This window comes from Diceros bicornis, chromosome 13 (genome assembly GCF_020826845.1).
Source record: "Diceros bicornis minor isolate mBicDic1 chromosome 13, mDicBic1.mat.cur, whole genome shotgun sequence".
NCBI lineage: Eukaryota > Metazoa > Chordata > Mammalia > Perissodactyla > Rhinocerotidae > Diceros > Diceros bicornis.
The window spans coordinates 48,093,540-48,113,245 of NC_080752.1; the positions used below are offsets into that span (position 1 = coordinate 48,093,540).

General features: G+C 40.4%; 1 protein-coding gene across 2 annotated transcripts in view; it reads right to left on the minus strand.

Annotated features, from left to right (window-relative positions):
* CSMD2 (CUB and Sushi multiple domains 2) overlaps nucleotides 1–19,706 on the minus strand; it is a 606,380-nt gene that overhangs the window by 75,068 nt on the left and 511,606 nt on the right. For both annotated transcript variants that reach the window (XM_058553610.1, XM_058553609.1), the window contains exons 43-46: nucleotides 17,955–18,132; nucleotides 16,435–16,580; nucleotides 5,586–5,666; nucleotides 4,974–5,087 (exon numbers count right to left, since the gene is read on the minus strand). In XM_058553610.1, coding sequence (XP_058409593.1) covers nucleotides 4,974–5,087; nucleotides 5,586–5,666; nucleotides 16,435–16,580; nucleotides 17,955–18,132 — 519 coding nt within the window. The remainder of the gene's footprint in view (nucleotides 1–4,973; nucleotides 5,088–5,585; nucleotides 5,667–16,434; nucleotides 16,581–17,954; nucleotides 18,133–19,706) is intronic.

Below are 19,706 nucleotides of genomic sequence, written 5' to 3' on the forward strand. Positions count from 1 at the left end.
CAATCATAGCACGATTTGCTTATTCATTCTCCTACGGAACATTTGGATTGTTTCCAGTTTGGGGTTATTATGGAATTCATATAAAAGTCTTTTTATGGATATGAGGTTTCATTTATTGTGGGTAAATAACTAGGAGTAGAATTGCTGGGTGACAGGGTAGGTGTATGGTAGGTTTTAACTCTAAAAGAAACAGCCAATCGATTTTCCAAAGTGACTGTATGATGCTACATCCCAACCAGCAATACATGAAAATTCCAGTTGCTCCACATCCTTGTCAATGCTTAGTACTGTCAGTCTTAAATTTTAGCTATTCTAGTGGATACGTAGTAATATTTCATTATGGTTTTAATTTGCATTTTCCTGACAACTAATGACATTGAGCATCTTTTCATATACTTATTGGCCATTCATGTACCTTATTTTGTAAAGTGTCTGTTCAAGTCTCTTGTCCATGTTTTTATTGGATTGTCTTATTGAGTTGTAAAACTTCTTTACATAGTCTACATACAAGTCCTTTTAAAAAAGACATGTACAATGAATATCTTCTTTTATTCTGTAGTTTGCCTTTACTTTTTCACATTTAGTTCTGTTGGTTTTCCCTTTATGAATTTTGAAGCTCTTTTATCATCTGCATATACATTTATATATCCTTTTAAACGGAATTAACCCTTTTGTAGTTATCTTTACTACATCAGATTTTAGAGGTTAGTATTTGCTATCTTTTCAAAATTTTGTTTCATACTAGAGATGAGTGACACCTTTCCAGCTATGACCTTAGGGAGGCAGATGAAGATATCCAAGTCTAAGTTTATGGAAAGCCTATAACTATGTTTATTTAACTAATCTGAAAGTCTCTGTCCTTTAATTAGCAGTTTTATTCGATTATATTTATTATGGTTGCACATATATTGACACAGGTCAGTTACCTTATTTTGTGTTTTCTGTTTACCATAATTTATTTTGTTTTATTTTTTCTCCTTTAATGTTTTCTATTGAATTAATTGAGTTTTCTTTATTCTCTTTATTTTTGATTATAGATTTAGAACTTACACATACTATGGCTATCCATCATTAAAAAAACTATTCATAAATTTAAGCATTATATTTAAATTTATATATTTTTAATAATGTACAGGGTTAATCAATGTCTATGCTTCTCCTCAACAAGAAAGGGTCCTCAGCTCACTTTGTCTTTCTTCAAATAGGTTCTCCAAAGTCATTTATTCATCCAGTTGTCTTTTTATTTTTTATTTTCTACAGCCAATATTGTTTAGATTTACCACCATGTTTTGCTGATTTCTTTACTCATTGTTACTTTTTGCATCTAAAATATTCTACCTGTATTCATTTTTTTTTTCTTGCTGAATGTGGTATATATTTCCAGTGTTTACCAATATCAGATTATCTTTTACTTCCTGAGCATATAAAACATTTCACATCCCTTCCATGTGCCTAATACTGGCCAATGAGATGTGAGTAGAATAACATGTTTCACTTTGGGGCTGAGGAAGTGGAAAGCCATGTGTGAGTGTGCATTCTCTCTCTTCCTCTGCTGCAATGGAGGATAGAGGAGGGGGCCTACTTTTCTGATGGCAACACAAGATTCAAGCATCCTGGATCATTGAGGCATCAGCTCTATAGAATCACTTGGACTACAGCAAATTTTGCCTAAAGGAGAAATAAACTTTTATTGTGTTAAGCCACTGAGCTGTGGGGATGGGTTGTTATTGCAGCATATACCTATCCTATCCTGACTAATGCACTGAAGTGTGTCCTTTAGCTATGCTTTTAGTAAGGCAGTAACTTTACTTCGTCCTTGTGTGTCTGAAGGTTTCATTTATTCATTCTCACTCTAAAATGATAATTTGGCTGGGTTTAGTATTTCAGTTTACAATTACTTTTTCCTGCTGCATTTTATTTTTCGGTTGATGCAAATAACGCTGAGTCTGATTTGTCTTTTCTCTGTGATGGCTTTAACATTTTCTCTTTATCTTTGATGATCTACAATTGTACTGTGATTTTTTAGGTTTGATGTTCACGAAATTCTCTATGTTGCCATAGCAAGAGGCACAGTTCTGGGATAAGAGAAGAATGTCTGATCCTTGTCATAGGGGACTAGGACTTCATTGGACAGAGCATTAGCTGAGTAGAAAGGAATGGAATGAGCCAAAGGGTAAAACAAAGTTATATATTGAAGAGGCTATGAAAGGAAAAACATCCTATGTTCATGGATCGGAAGACTTATTGTTAAGATGGCAATATTACCCAGACTGCTCTATGGATTCAACTCAATCTTTGTAAAAATCCCAGCTGGCTTCTTTATAGATATGGACAAGCTGATCCTAAAATCTATATGGAAATTCAGCAGCTCCAGGATATCCAAAATAATCTTGAAAAAGAAGAGCAAACTTGGAGGATCCACACTTTCTGATTTCAAAACAAACTACAAAGTTACAGTGATCAAGACAGTATGGTACTGGCATAAGGATAGACTTGTATATCAAAAGAACAGAATTGAAGATCAAGAAATAAACCTCCAAATTTATGGTCAATTGATTTTCGACAGGGTGTTAAGACAATTCAATGGAGAAAGACTAGTCTTTCCAATAAAAGGTGCCAGGACAATTGTATGTCCACACGCAAAAGAATGAAGTTGGACCTCTAACTCATACTATATATAAAAATTAACTCAAAATAGATCAAAGACCTAAATGTACGAGATAAAACTATCAACTCTTAGAAGAAGACATGGATGTAAATCTTCTTGACCTTGGCTTAGGTGATGGTTTCTTAGATATGACACCAAAAGCACAAACAACCAAAAAAAAAGAAAAAAATATATAAATTGGACAGCATCAAAATTAAATACTTTGGTGTTTCAAAGAACATCATCAAGAAAGTGAAAAGACAACTCATAGAACAGGAAAAATTTTTTCAAATCTCATATCTGATAAGAGACTTGTATCTAGAATATATAAAGAACTCCTACAACTCAATAATAAAAAGAAAAATAACCTAATTAAAAATGGGCAAAGGGTCTGAATAGACATTTCTTCAAAGAAAATATACAAATGGACAATAAGCACATGAAAAAATGCTCCACATCACTAGCCATCAGGAAAATACAAATCAAAACCACAAGGAGATACCCTTTACACCCACTACGTTGGTTGTAATTAAAAAGACTGATAATTCTAATAGTTAAAGAGGATGCAGAGGAATTTTAACCCTTATACACTGCTAGTGTGAATGGAAAACGGTTCAGCCTCTGTGAAAAAGTCAGGAAGTTCCTCAAAAGGTTAAACATAGAGTCACCATACGACCTAGCAATTACACTCCTAGATATACACCCAAGAGGAATGAAAATATATGTTCACACAAAAACTTGTACATGAATGTTCATAGCAGCATTATTCATAATAGCCAGAAGTGGAAACAACCCAAATGTCCATCAACTGATGAATGGATAAACAAAATGTAGTCTCTATAATGGAATATTATTTGGCAATAAAAAGGAAGAAAGTAAAGGAGTGAAGTACTGATATGTGCTACAACATGGATGAACCCTGAAAACACTATGCTAAGTGAAAGAAGTCAGTCACAAAAGACTACTATTGTAGGATTCCATTTATATGAAATATCCAGAATAGGCAAATTCATAGAGACAGAAAGTAGATTGCTGGTTGCCTAGAACTGAGGAGACTGGAAGGAAACAGGAATTGACTGTAATGGGTACAGAGTTCTTGTGGGGGTGATGAAAATGTTCTAAAATTAGATTGTGGTGATGGTGGAAAAATTCTGAATATACTAACAACCACTGAAGTATACACTTTAAACATATGAATTGCATGGTATATGAATTATATCCCAATAAAGCTGTTGTTATAAAAAAGACTGTGAAGGTCACACCTTAAGAAGCCAAGTACGACACTAAGTCCCAGAGGGTGCATGAGGGTGAGAATGGGGAGCAAAGCCAATAATACTGGAGCCATGTAGACACAGAAACAGAGTCAGAGATGAGAAACTAAGGCTGGAGCAAATCAGGGAGGTTCCAGAGAAGGAGGAAGGATAAAGTTCACTTCTACTGGGCGCTGGTTGGTTGGTGGTGGGTGGGTCTAGCTCAACTGAAATGAACAGGTACTGAATTTCTCGATGTATCGGGCAGCCTAATTCTGGGGCTTGTGGCTCTTCTCTTCTCACTAATAATCCATATTGCAGATTCTCCCACTCTTGCTTTCTAAGAGGTAAGGGAGAAGCTGACCTGTTTTTCCATAGACTACTAAATATTCGTTGGTAGCAATAATAGTAGAAGCAGCAGTAGTACATGTAACAATCATAATAGCCCTTACTGAGCAGTTACTACGTACCAGACATGGTTCTAAAGTGCTTTACATCACTAACCCATTTAATTCCTCATCATAAACCCACAGCATAAGTAATATCATTATCTTTACTTTACAGATGAGAAAACTGAGGCACAGGACAGTTAGGTATCTTGCCCTGGTCAGATGCCTCACGAGTGGAGAGTTTGTTTTTGGTCTTAGTTGGGATAACTTCATCTTCTGTCAAGGCATCACACTGGAGTGAAGACAGCTGTGGCTCTGTTGCCTAGTTCAGCACACAGGACCTTGAGCACATCTGCTCTCCAGTATGGCAAGGTTGGTGTGTGAGCCCACCCCTCCCTCAGGTCCTGGAACTCCCTCTTCCAATGATCAGTATGCAATTTCCAGGGGATGCCAGTTAGAAAAAAGGAAGACAGAAATAAATGTGGCCACTATGGCCAATTTACAGACCCACATCTAAGAGCAGGGCAGAGAATCTATCTAGAGCAATCACTCACTCATTCACCCCAACAAACGCTCACCAAGTGGCCTCCTCTTTTATGGGCAGGGACTGGGAATACAGAGGAGTTAAACAAGGGCTATGTTTTGGAGGAACTCCAGACCCACAAAGGCATGGCTCAGTGCAATTACCTTCACATATTGGAGGGGGGCCTTCAAACTGCAGGTAAGTTCCAAGTTTGCAGGTCAGGATTTCACTCCCCACCAAGGTGAAACCAGGGAGGCACCTGTAGCGTACGATGTCACCTGTCAAAGAGAGACCAACATGCGGATTCCCTGGAGAAGTCTGGGCAGGGCTGATCGGCACTCTTTAGTATCTTGAATCCACTTCCAGGCAAGACAATCAGCAGTTGTGTTCTGTTCAGACTTAAATAACTAGCTTAACTCCAATCAAATGACCCAGACAACTGCTGCTCCTCTCTCGCAGCTCAGACTTGCTGAGCCTAAGAATGTTTTCACATTCCAGGAACTTTTTACACTGTCTTGCATGGATTTGTTTCTTAAAAATGCTGACTTGAATCACAGAACAAGATCGCCTTCCTAGCTCCTCTGCTTAGGTATGGCTAAAAGGAAGAGTGATTGTATTTTGGGTGTAAACTCAGTTGACAGACTATCCACCCTCTTGCACTAGGCCTGTTGTTTCTCTCCATGGACAGGAGGGAGAGATGAGCCTTGTTGGACAGCCCCCACCTCTACCCAGCCCCTCCTCGCCAGCCCAGACCTTGCTGGATTGGGAGGTGGTACCTATGTTGAATTCTTCATTCTCGGTGACAACTTCAGCATTGGGGAGGATAGTGGGAGGAGGGCATTTGGTGAGTGGATAAGCTGAAAAGACAAAAGCAGATAAGTCAGTGTAGGAACATCATTCCTGGGGCACATGGTCATTCATTCATTCATTGCTTCACCTTCTCATTCCTCATTCATTCACACAGCAGATAGTAATGAGTATTTATCTGTACACAGGGCAAGTTTAGCCAAGTAGTACTTTGCTTCTCTGCTGTCATCCTTTATTTTATTTTTGATGCAAAAACCAGGAACCATATACTAAGACCAACAATAAAGGAGAGAGGATCTAAGAAGCCAGTGATAGTCACTAGCACTGAAGGGAACAGGAAAGAAGCATTTATGGAGCACCTACTGTATATCAGGCACTTTCACATGCTGTCACCTTTTATTCTCAGAATAGCAGATCACCCTGAGAGATGTTCTTACTTTACTTATGAGGAAGCTGAGATTTGGAAAGGCTAAGTTACGTCTCCAAGGTCACGCAGGGAGTAAGGGGCATAGGCAGGATTTGAATCCAGGTCTGGCTGCTCTCAAATCCCATATTCTTTCCACTACTCGGCATCTAAATACTGAGTGTGGCTTATGTGAGTGCCCATTGAAGTCAGCTTGTTTCCCTTTTGATCTTTGGCCAAACACTTCCGGCTTCAGTGAATTTTCTAAACTGGAAACCACCTCTCTAGGCAGAGATTGGACTTGCGTGGCTGGTGTTACCAAGGGAAAGTTCAGTGAGGGCTCATAACTTGGCTTTCCTTCATGATCTGGCACATGGTTAAGTGCTAAGTAAGTGTTAGCTGCTGTTGCCACTGCTGCTGCTGCTGTTATTATTACTATTATTATTTCCAAAGTCACCTCAACCCCTGCTATGCTTTTCAAAAATAGCATTCTCTTTTTTAAAAAATTTACAAATGTAATGCATTGTCATTAGAGAAAATATGAGATTTTCTATGAAAACAGTCAGAGGAAAATTAAACATATCCATTGCCCTTTCAGATATAACCACCGTTAACTTTTTACTATAAGTTCTTAGCATATATATTTTCTGCATATATAAATATCTTTCTCTTACAAAACTTGTATTATGTTATATACTTTGTGTTGATCCTTGTGTACTTAATATTACATTGCAAGAGTTTTCCCATGTAATTAATTTCCTTCAAAAATGATTGAAATGACTTCATAGGATTTAATCATACGATTTACTAGAATTGATTTAACAGATGATCTATTGTTAACCATTTTGGTTTCCAAAGTTTTGCAATTTAAAATAAAACTGTGATGAATATCCTTCTGTATATGCATCTTTTATGATTTTTTTCTTTTCTTTTTCTTTTTAAACTAAGAATGATTAAAGTGTATGACTTTTTTAAAGTACAGGCATCTCCTACTGGATGTCAGTAATCCATTCCTGGAAATCAGATGTTCTGTGTAAAGATGCTAACTAGGAGTCTATTTCCCATTACATTTCATGGGAAAAAATTACAATGTGTAACCCCAAACCCAAAAAGTATTAAATACCTATATATATGCAACAAATCATCATGCTAGAAGCTAAACACTTAAAACATTATTTCTTAATCACTCAACAATTAATATGGCTATAACAAAACAGCGGTTCTATGCACTGCAGTGCACACACTTTGCATACCGTAGTGCACCATGCGAACTTCCTCAGCTTGAGACATTGTAAAACCCTAGGCAGAAACAAGGGCAAAATGTGAAAGACACAGTGGGAAGGGGTTCAGGACAGCGCTAGGCGGTAGAGTATGGTTCACAGTGAACATTACCCTGTGATACCTCTCAGAGGCAGCAGCATCTGAGACACACATTCCAAATGTTCACATGAGAGTCTGACATTTTACCAATTGCAGTTGAAATGTAACTTGAGACTCTTCCTGCATATAGTTTTATTTAATATCTTGTATTATATTTTCATGATTTAGCTATTTTTTTTTTCTACAGATGTGCCGGCTGAAAAAACGTCATATTGAGAGATACAAGAGTTTAAGTGTGGGTATTAAAATCAAGAGGCACTGTCTGGATAACCAAAGAGGTTTAACCTCGATTTAACCTCAACCAAAGAGAACCATGCCTGAATTTGAAGCATGTTTCCATTTTTCTCTCCAGGAAAATTGCTCCAATGGATACTGTCAATAGAGCACCAGTTTCTCCAACACTGAGCACTATATTCTACTTTTATCCAGTTTATTTAATGACTATCTATTGAGGGCGTACCCTGGGTCAGACACTGTGTTAGATGCTGAGGATGCAAGAGTAAACAAAGAGACAGTCCTTGCCCTCACAGAACTTAGAGCCCATTGGGGGAAATAGTCATCAGTTTTAATCTTTGTCAAGTTGATAAACAACAAAAAAAAAGTGGCATTTCTTTTCTTTTAATTGGCATTTGATAACTAGTTAGGTTAAACATTTTTTCATATATGAGTGAACTATTTGCATTTCTCTTTTTAACTTTCTGTCCATGTCCTTTGCCCCTATTTTTCTTACAAATTTGAAGAACTCATATATTTAAGATTGACTTTTGCCTCTTAAATAAATTTTCATAGTTTATTCTTTGTTTGTATTTATTTATGGGACTCTTGATTTGTAGGAGTATTAAAGTTTTATTTAGCCAATTCTCAATATTTTCCTTTACAGAGTTTTTTTTTTTTTTTTTTTTTTTTAATTTGGTATCTTCTATTCTCAGTCTCATGTTTACCCTTAAAACATACTTTTTGGGTGGGGGAATTGGAGGAAGGTGGTCAAAAGGTACAAACTTCCAGTTATAGGATAAATAAGATACATTACTGGGGACGTAATGTACAGCACGATGACTATAGTTAACATTGCTGTATGGCATACTTGAAAGTTGTTAAGAGAGTAGAACCTAAGAGTTCTCATCACAAGGAAAAAACGTTTTTTTCTTTTTGTATCTATATGAGATAATGGATGTTAACTAAACTTATCGTGGTAAGCATTTCACAATATATGTTAAGTCAAATCACTATGCTGTGCACCTTAAGCTTATACAATGCTATATGTCAATCGTATCTCAATAAGACTGGAAAAAAATAATTGTCTCAAACCCTGAAAAAAAAACACTTTAAAACCTTCTAAGACATACTTCACCTCCAGAAAAAGATCAACAAAACGAAATCTCTACTTACACACAGACTGAGTGTTTAATATTTTGTTGTTACTAGTTTGATTGGGGTTATTTCCCACTACATTTTTAAAAAATTACAAATTTCTGCTCAATGCACAAAGCTGGTGGAATACTGAAAAGCAATAAAACAAAAATTCCCCAAGTCCTACCACTTAGGCGTGACCACTGTTAGCATTTTGGTGTATGACCTTTGATTTTTTACAGACAATTCCTCCCCCAAACACACACTGTATCTACCATATTACTGCCATAGAACTCGAGGGCAGGGGGACATTCATGACTCCTTCATTTCATTTTGCCCCTATGTCCCATGCTCCCCTTGGGGGTGAGACACTGATATAACTGTCAGACCCCAGTACCTGTTAACATGTTAACCGGTGGGAGGGCTCGTTGCTTTATGTCAAGCAGCCGTCAGCTCAGCAATAGCCATTATAGGTCTCTGCATATCATACTGTCTTATTGACTCTTTCTGGATATGTTCTTTCTCATGTTGCTGGGTGTGTTGGATTGGCTTTTCTTCTGAAGCTTTTAAAGCCAAAGTAGCTCAGGAAAAAAATATGGTTCAAATGGTTCAGTTCAGTTTACTGGATGACTCAGGGCTCTGCATTTGGTTTTGGGGGTCCAAGTCCAGCTAATATTAAAATGCCTTCCTTTGTCATTGTTCCTTGTATATATCCTTTTCTCAAAAACCTCACAAGGAAGGTGGCTGTGGTCTAGGTTAGGAGTTCATAATTACTGCCTCCTTTGGTTATATCAAAGAAGGTTATACCAAAGAATTAGGTCCAATTTCAAGTTCCCAAGAGAGAACATCTGATTATCTGTGCTGGAGTTAGGTCAGATGCCCACCTTTGGTTCAAACTCTTGTGGCTGGGGTTGGGGGTGTATGCGGCGCGGTGTCACGATGTACACTTGTAGTTGACAAGTGAGATGAGCAGTTAAGGAGATCATTAGGAGCTGTACAGACACCTGAAAGTGTTTTGACTGTAGTTAATTGATTGTGTTAAGCTTTTGATACGTATTCTCCAACTGCCCACCACCAAGTGGGCATCTCCCTACAGTCTTCCCAACAGGATTATCATTCAAAAAAATTATCATTACAGATTATTTTCTAATATAAAATAATCCACTTTTCCCATTTAATGCCTTTTGTTTTGAATTCTAGTTTTTTCTTTGATTGTTATCATTGCTTGTGTTTGTCAAATGTACTACCACCCATCCTTTTATTTTTAAGTTGACACTTTGTCTTTGTTATGTTCCTGGTGTGGAAAATATAGTCAGATTTTATTTAGCCTAATCTAAGAGTCTTTATTTTTTTAATAAGGAATTGGGCTTTAATAAATTTGTGTTTGTCATAATAATGGAATGATTTTATTTTACTGTTTCATCTTATTCTGTTTTCCGTATCTGTTCCTATACAGTTTCTTTTGTTTTCAGCCTTCTATATACGGATTATGTTATGCTTAATTTTCTTTTAGTGATTTAGAAGTACTACAACCTATTTTTAATTTATTAGTGACTAAAATGTGTACTTGGAGTGATTTTTTTCTAATTATCAAAGTCAATAACAGAATAATATCTATTGATTCCACCGTGAAAGATAAGAATAATCCATTTCTCCTAACCCTCTTCTAACTACTTGGGCTTGTGTTAATATGAAATTATCATGATTTTAATCTTTTAAGATTATTATTGTATTTATGTTCTACTTTGATTCTATATTTTCAATTATCATCAGACTTAAATTTATAATTATCTAGTCAATGCTTCCCATTTTTATCTTTTCTTTTCTCTAGTTTGAGTTAGTGGTTCATCTCTTGTTGGGCAATTACATCCTTGAGTAACAATTCAAACCGAGACTATGGGTGACCCTAATTTTAAGCTCCTGGATATCTGCAAATGACTGTCTTTTGTCTTCACGTTGAAGCTCTCAACTGTTTTTTCCTTAAACATCTGTAAAAATGCCTCCTTTGTTTTCTGGAATCGAATACCAAAAATAATTAGTCTGAGAATTGTTGATTTTGGTCCCTTGGAATTAATTTGCTCAGCCCAGATTCTAGTAGATTTTCTCTACTCTTCATCTTTATAATTTGGAAAACTTGCCAGGCTATTTTTGATTTCTCCTGGAGTACAGTGAGCTCTTTTTTTATGCTATCTGAACAGGGTTTCCTTCACCTCAGAAAGTTTTATTTTATTAATTCTATTCCATCCACCTGGTTCTTTTCTTCATAAATACTTTTTATCTGTACGTTGGTTCTTTGGATTTCTTTCTTTACCATCTTCTCCCTCACCATTTTCAAGTCTTTGCCTTTTCCCTCTTTGTGTTGAGTTTTTCAGGTTTGTCCTCCACATTTCTGAATTGTTTTTCTACAATGTCGGTTCTGCTTTTTGCTGATTCTTATGCCAATTTAGATTGTGCTGTCGTATTTCTTTTCTTCTTTTTTTATTATCCACCTCCCCTTATAAATAAAAATTTTAATTTGAAACATTCATAAAGGTATAGGAAAAGTTGGAAGTACAGTACAAAAACCTTTCTTCATGACCCAGTTGAAAGTAAATTGCCAACTTGATTCCCCCTAAACAAAGAATATTTTAGTGTGTATTTCCTACAAACAAGCACATTCTCCCATATAACCACAAAGCAACCATCAAAAGGAGGAAATTAACACTGATGTGTTACTGCCATCCAATCCTCATGCCCCATTCAAGTTTTACCACTTGTCCCAATAAAGTCCTTAACAGCAGAAGGACCCAGCTGAGAATCATATGCTGCATTTAGTTGTCATGTCTCTTTAGTCTCCTTTAGTTTGGAACAGTTCCAAAGTGCTTCCTTGATCTTCATGACCTTTACCCTTTTGAAGATTATATGCCATTTAATTTACAATATGTTCCTCTATTTAGGTTTGCCTGATGTTTCCTCATGATTAGATTCAGGTTGTGCATCTTTGATGGGACTATCACAGAAGTGATGCTGGGTTCTTCTCCGTCCCTCCTACCAGGTGGGGTGTGATTCAGTTGGTCCCATTACCGATGATGCTCACTTGGATCACTTGACCGAGGTGGTGTCTCCCAGGCTTCTCCACTGTAAGGCTATCCTTTCTTTCCTTTGTAATTATTGTGTGAGGAGGTAGTCTGAAGCTGTGTAATTATCCTGTTCCTCATAAAACTTTTAATTCATTCATATATTTATTTATTTAGACATGTGTGGATATACATGGGGCATTTTATTCAACACGTGACCATTTGTTACCATCATTAATTACTTTGATGTGCAAATTATCCCCAATACGGTCAGTGGGAGTCCCTTCAAGCCAGCTTCTGTGTCCTTTTGATATGTCTCCACTACTCCTTGAGCACTTCCTTGCTTTCTGCCATAAAATGTTGCAGGCTCATCTTGTACTTTCTCTGCCCTAGCCCTAGAAGCAGCTACTTCTTCAAGGAGCCCTGGTCTATTTTAGTGGAAAATGGCATTTAGAAATCAATATCTGGTGTTAGATGTGTCCATTGCTATTGAGGAGTCATTGTTTCAAAGCCCTCTTAGTGGAAAGAGATGAGGAATATATGTATGTGTACGCACACACATATGAGTGTAAACTCATATTTCCTTCTATATCTATCTGTACATATTGAAATCCATAGCTCACATTCATCCCTCCAATTCAAATCCAACACCAATGGGTATATTCTAATTTTTGCTCTTTCCATATTTCTAACCCTCTTCTCCAATAGCGAGATATCGGCTTCTACTGTCCTTAATATATTAACATATTTGATCGATCACCCACATGGAGCCAAGTTACCATCTCTACTACCACCCCTCCCTTGTATGAATGCCCTGCTCACTCCCCTGCCCCCTTGGGCTCTGACTGATGTTCCATGTGGATGCCCCCCTCACTCCACTTGGGCCCCAATACCCCACACAGATGTCCTCTCATTTTGCTCAGAGCTTTGACACCCCACGCCAGTCCTGTCCCTGTACAGATACATTCTCACCCCTCATGGGCTCAAACACCCACGCCAGGCTGCCCCTCAGTGTGGACTCCTTTTTCCTCCCTGACACCCCGGCCTGAGCCACATGGTTCCCACCCCCTCTCGCCTACTTTGCTTCATCCTGTCTAACAGCTTTAGGACTAAATTGCTCAGGAAGGAAAGGGAAGAGATTTAACTCCGCTTTTATTTTTCTCTTGGCCAGATCTCTCTTATTTGGAGTCCATGTTATCTGGGGTCTTACACTGCAAGTAGATGCTTTCCAAAATTTACTTCTATTTCCTAAACTATATTTTTAAGGCATTTTTCTCTGCAATTCAAATTCTTTATCGTTTTTTTTAAAAAGCCAAAGAATCTTTTCATAGGTTTCCTTAAGGTATTTTTCTTTTCTGCTTATTGGTGCTTATTTGAAGAGAAATATACTTGGGCTAACGTTTGCCTATAGAAAGGCAAACCTTCTTTCCCTGACCCCAGTCCTACTCCCCACTCTTTGAAAGCCAGCTTCTTCTTTCACTTTAGTTCTTGTCTCAAATACCACCTCTTAGATGGGTTTTCCACAACTATTCTGCATGAAGTAGAGTCCACCACCTTTTTTTTTTTGGTGAGGAAGACGGTCGCTGAGCTAACATTTGTGCCAATCTTCCTCTATTTTGTATGTGGGATGCCGCCACAGCATGGCTTGATGTGTGGTGTGTAGGTCTGCGCCTGGGATCTGAACCCGCGAACCCTGGGCTGCTGAAGTGGAGTGTGCAAATTTAACTACTACGCCACCGGGCCAGCCCTTAGTTCTCTACCTTTTTGTTCACTATTTTAGCCTCTTATCTGCTTCTTTCACAGCACTTATTACAAATTACAAAGATTTTCTTTGTCTACTTACTGGTTTGTTATGTCTCTCTCCTTGGAGGAAGAAAGGTCTATGGGGAGCAGGCATTTCAGAGAGCAGGAATCATGAATAGTCAATGAAGATATGAAAGGATGCTCAACCTCATCATTTACAGAAAACTGAAATGCTATTTCATGAATCCACCAGATTGGCAAAAATTAAAAAGTCCAACAAAACTCAGCGTTTACAAGGATGTAGAGCAACAGAAGCTCTACCACAGTTGCTGGGAAGAGTGTAAATTATTATAACCACTTCATAAGATAAAGTTGGCATTACCTAGCAACACCGAATGTGTGAATACTTACAATCTTGCCACTCTACACAGGCATGTACTCTAGAGAAACTCTTGTACATGTTCACAAGAAAACATGTACAACAATGCTCATATTGTTTGAAATAAATAACTTAAATGCCTGTTAACAGTAGACTAGATAAATCACTGTATTTTCACACAGTGGAACACTATGCAGCACTGAAAAATGAAAATACAGTCACATGCATCAGCATGAATTTCAAACTTTTAAATGAAAAAAGCAGATCACAGAAGAACACTTATAGAACGATCCTATTTACATAACAGAAATAACATGCAAGATTAAACGATACATATTTTTGGAGACACAAACATATGAAGTAAAATCATATAATAAAAAACAACAAATGATTAACAAAAAACTCAGGGTCATAGTTCACTCTGGGGGCGGGGCAGGGGAATGTATTGAGGGTGGCACTGGAGCTTCAAAGGCACTGGTGTTCTTTTTCTTAGGCTGAGTGATAGGTGTTCATCTTGTTGTTCTTCTTTAAGCTGCACATATATTTGCACGTATGATATATTCCACAGTTTATCCAAAGCTCCATGACTGCATGGAATGTGTCTCTCTTGCCCACTCAGCCCCTCACACAGTGCCTCTCCCACTCATGCCTGCTGTCTTGGGCGTAGCAGTAGATCCTCTCTTGCCCAGGCCTTAGCCTGCTCCTCTGGTCAATGAGGGCTTGGGCCTTGGTCTGAGCTAGCATTTAAGGGTCTCATGTCTCATCTTAGAGGTGTCAGGGCCACTGTGGCTGAGATATGCACAGAAGCAAGTGCCCTACTGGGGAGACTTGCTTAGGAGAACTCGAGAACAAGGATGGCCCAGGGCTGTGCTGGGCCTCCTTTACCTGCTCATGGTGCCAGGGAAGGCTCAGGAGCAGGAACAGGAGATCTGGCCTGGCACCAAGGTGACTTCGCACTGATCTTGTTAATATCTAAATATAATAATGATAATGATGATAATAATAATAATAATAAAAAACTACCATTTATGGAGTACTTTTTATACTCTCTGCCTAGAGCTAAGGATTTCCAAGCATTATTTCTTTTAACTCCGTGAGGTTAGGTACTGATATTATTCCCGTTTTATGGATAATGAAATTGAGGCTCAGAAAGGTGGGATGACAGACCCAAGGTCACACAGCTTATATGTGGCAGAGATTTGAACCCAGGTCTGTGTGACTCTGGAGTCCACACTCTATCACTCTATGGGAAAGTCACATAGAGTCAAATTGACATAGCCTTGAAACCTGGGTCCCATTAGTGGAGTGAGAGGTGTGCCCAACAAGGGGAGTGTGGATGCTGAAGCAGACCGAGAGGACGGAGTCTCATCTCCACGTCACGGTCACCTTGGGCCATAGCTCCCTGGGAATGGATGTTAGAGCTGCATACGCTCTTAATCTTGTTGTTTCTCTCTGTCTCTTGCTGTTGCTCTATCGCTACCTCTTCCAACGGCTTAGGGCTGAATGTGTTCAAGTTTCTATACACGCACGTCTGACGCAATGACACCATACAGTCGCCCCAGAGCAACAGTGCAGAACTGAAAGAAATGGGTTCTGTTCCCAATTCTGTCCATGTGGTTTGGGGCAAGTTCTTGAGCCTTCCTTGGACCCTCATTTCCTCATTTGTAACGTGCGGGTAATAATATCTGCCTTCCTACCTCACAGGTTCTTAGAAGTCACAAACTCCAAGCCCCACATTCCCAGGTGGAGAAACTGAGGTCTCACGTCGGGGAGAGACCTGCACGAGATCACACACCTGGCCTGAGGTGGAGCCGGGGATAAAGTCAAGCTTTTCTGATTTCCAGTTCAGATATATGTAACACTCCATAAATTGTAAACATGGAAGGTTATTCCATCAGTGGGCACAAGCCCATAGAGAACTTTCTATAAGTTTTTCTATGCTGTGTCCACTGTAACAAAAATGAGGAACTATCCAGGTCCAGAACTATGGACACTTAGAAGAAAATCGGCTGTCAATAAGAACAAACCCTGAATTGTTCGTGCTCCTCCTGCTTGAATTCTCCACGACTTCATTTGTGCATAGTACTTCCTGGGAGGTCAACAGAGGCCCTGGATTCCTTTGGAGTGGGACAACCTTCTAGAAGGTGCTAAGGGACAAGCTGGGACACAGGTAGATAGATAACCAGCCCGTGAGTTGACGTGAACGAGTGGCATGAGAAGCCTCACTCTGCTGCCTCTAAGCTCGGACTTGGTACCAAGGATCAGCATCATATGTCTCTCTGCCCTAGTAGCGTGGGGGAGGAGGGAAACTTACATTTATGGAGCCCTGTGCTGGGAAACTTCACACAGGCTAACACATTCATTTCTCATAACTCTGAGGACACTGGGGCCGAAAAGCTATGTAACTTATTCAGAGTGACAAGACTGGGAATGGTGGAGCCAGCGGTCAAACCCAGCCTTGACTTGAGAGTCTGGCCCTTCCCACCAGGCCAGGCTCCCATACTGACCAGAGAAGGCTATGGCGAAGACTGCACCCACAGCCGCATCATGGTGGAACTTGAGCAGGACCTGGTTGGATGAGCTGTGCACTGTTTTCTTGGCCAAGCTCCGGGTGAAGACTCCAAGCTGTGGAGCTGTCTGCTGTGGCCCATCCCTGCACATAGGAAAGAAGGTCCTGGCATGACACGAGTTACCATGGCTGCCTGCTCCACCTGTGGCCTTAAGAGAGACCTGGAGTGGGTGGCTGTGACTCTTCTTCCATCCAGCATTGTCCTGCTCCAATGCCCTAAACACCTCTCTCTAATCTCTCCCAACTCCGTCTGCCAAAACAGTTGATAGAGTTGGTGAATCCCACATTGATTCTCATTCACTTGATTCTTCACTAGCCCAGCCTCCTTAACAGGCTCTTGGGGCAACACTCTCACCCGAGAAGCAGGAGCCATGGAGCGGGGCTGCGGGTCTTACTGCAGGTTCTCTCAGTCTGAAGCGGCACTAGGACGGGGCTGCAGAAGAGGTGCAGGAAGCTCATGCTGCTTTCCACGCCAGCCCCATTTCCTTGTCCCCCAAGCAAAGAGACATAATCCTGTTGCCTTTCTAGGCAAAGGATTTCCTTCCTGGAAACTTATCTAGGCCCTCCCATCTGCTGTGAGCCATTGCCTGGAAATTAAGCTGGAAATTAATCTGGTTATGGTTATCTAGCCCCGGCAATTTTGGGAAGAGAATCCCACTATTTCCTGCTGATTCCCAGGATGGCAGTAACCTCCACACAGAGGAATTTTTAAATTATATCTTCACCCAAAGATCCAGTGGTTTGGAAAGAACTGTCTAGGAAACTACACATTTATCAAGTAATAATTCATATTTCCATTTTAAAATTAACTCAAGATATTCTAACTATATCACTCAGAGCTGAGCTGTCAATTCGGTAACCACTAGGCTACATGTAACTATTTACATTTAAATTAATTAAAATTAAATAAAGTTTAAAGTCAGCTCCTCAGTCGCTCTAGTCACATTCACGTACTCAATAGCCACACGTAGCCAGTGGCTACCACACTGGACAGCACAGATATAGAAGATTTCCATCACTGCAGAAGGTTCTGTTGGATAGCACTGGCTCAGAATGAGATGACTGGTGGAACTTCACAAAATTCTACCCCAGAGCTCTTTCATTAGTTTGGGTAGCTTCTCTTAGGTAAATGTAGAATTTTGGTTTGGTCTCTGGAAATACTGAGAAAAGTTTGTGTGTCTATGCCCACTCTCATTCACATACCATTGGTACTTTGACTGACCAATAGCAGGGTCTAGGTTGGGAACCACTGCCCTCTCATTCCTCTCCCTTCAAGGAGTCATAAGGGCTAATTGAAGGTGAGCCCTCTTTCTACTATGTTTATTTGAAACCCAAGTGGCTGACAGCCATTTAAAACCACTCAGCTCTTGGTTTTCTGAACAAATAGATTGGTAACCCAGTTTAGAGACCAGCTAATGCCCCTTTCTAATTGGCTGTCAACATGGCAGCTGGCCATACCAGATGGTGATGAAGTCTCCAGAGGGCTCTGTCTGCAGCAGGCTGAGGTTGAGGCGGACGCCATGACCAATGGGCACGGTGATCAGCCAGACACAGTCCTGGGCGCTGGAGTATGGACTGGGGAAGCCGGGGGAGTACACAGTGCCATTGGAAGAGGTGATGTTCCCGCCACAGGGGACTGCCAGGGAGGGGACACAAACACAGATGAGTGCTGGCGATTACCCCCACCTGCAAAGTCAGATGGCTTCCTAATGAAGTCCCAGCTCGCAGCACAAAAGATCCTGCTCAAGAAGATCGTGCGGGATGGGGAGCAGAGATGGGATTGAGGATGGCTGGGCCTGGTTTTCCCCAACATTCTCAACCACCACTCCCTGCCTGGCCCCCTCTCTTCAGTGCAGGTGCCTCTGTGGGTCCACCTCAGCCCCTGCCCCACCTGCGCAGAAGGAAGGACATGCTAATGCTCTCCACTCTCTCTTCCTAGGAACGAGGGGGCAGATGTTAGAGTCAGGGCTGTAGTACTTTTGCTGAGAAGAGCTAAGAAATTATGCAAGTATCTCTTTCTCTTTATTTGCTCTAAGATTCTTAGAGTTGGTACTTTTGGTCTTGACTTAGGAGTTGAGGATTCTTGTAGTGAGGCTAAGTTTGGGTTCAAATCATGGCTAAACCATTCGTTGAAGATGACCTCAGACGGCAGTTTAGTCTCTCTTTCTTCACTAGTAAAATGGGACTAAGAATCCCCCCATAGGATTGTGGTGGCAGGTAGGTGAACCGATGTGTGTCAAGTGTTCAGCTTGGTACCCAGCTCGCAGGGAAGGCATTCATTGCATAGGTATGATCCTCTCTCTCTTATCTTCCTGTCCCTCGCAAAATGACGCCTAGTTTTAGACTCGCTTTGATCTGGGCTTTAGGTGGGGGAATGAAGAGGCCTTGAAATCTCCATAGCATTCAGATTTAGTCACCAAGGAAGAGCAATAAAGGGGTTCTGGGCAAAAAACAAACAAACAAAAAATGCTGGTCCAGAATAATGAGTATATTTCTGGCATGGGGCATCAAGCAGACATCTGGATGGGGGTGGGCCAGACTGAGGAGAAAGAATCCCAATGCCTCCAAGCAGAAGACAGGGTTCCAGTGAATGCATAAGCATCCTGAAAGGGGTGTGCATGGACACACCATCCCTCCTACGTGTACTGAACATCCACTCGGTGCCAGGCACGGCCTGGGGAGACAAGGGGCAGCAAGGACACCACGGCTCGTGGTTCTGTTCTGTGGCACTCACAGTCCGCTGGGATACAGCCAAGTATACTGGTGTCCACAGCACAGGGTGGAACATGCCATCAGTGTGGAATGCCACAGGAACATTTGAGGGAGCCTCATCTGGCCTTGTGAGGGTAGAAAGGATTCCTGGTAGAATTCGCATTTAGACTCAGACCTGAGGGATGACAAGGGCTAAGCAGGCAGGAGAGGAGAGGAGATCAATGTTCTATGAGGAAGGAACAGCATGTGCTAAGAACCAGAGGCAAGAGAGTACAGCACATGGAAAAAACTGAAAGTATTTCAGCTTAGCTGGAGTGTACAGTCTGAGAGTGAAGAATACTGGGAGATAAGCAGGGACCAGGCCCTGAGGGACATGGTGTGCTGCATTAAGGGGTTTGGAATTTACCCCAAAGGAGATGGGGATGTCCTGCTGGCTTCTGAGCAGGGGAGTGTCTGAAGTATATTGATGGTTTTGAAGGCTTGCTCTCACTACATTGT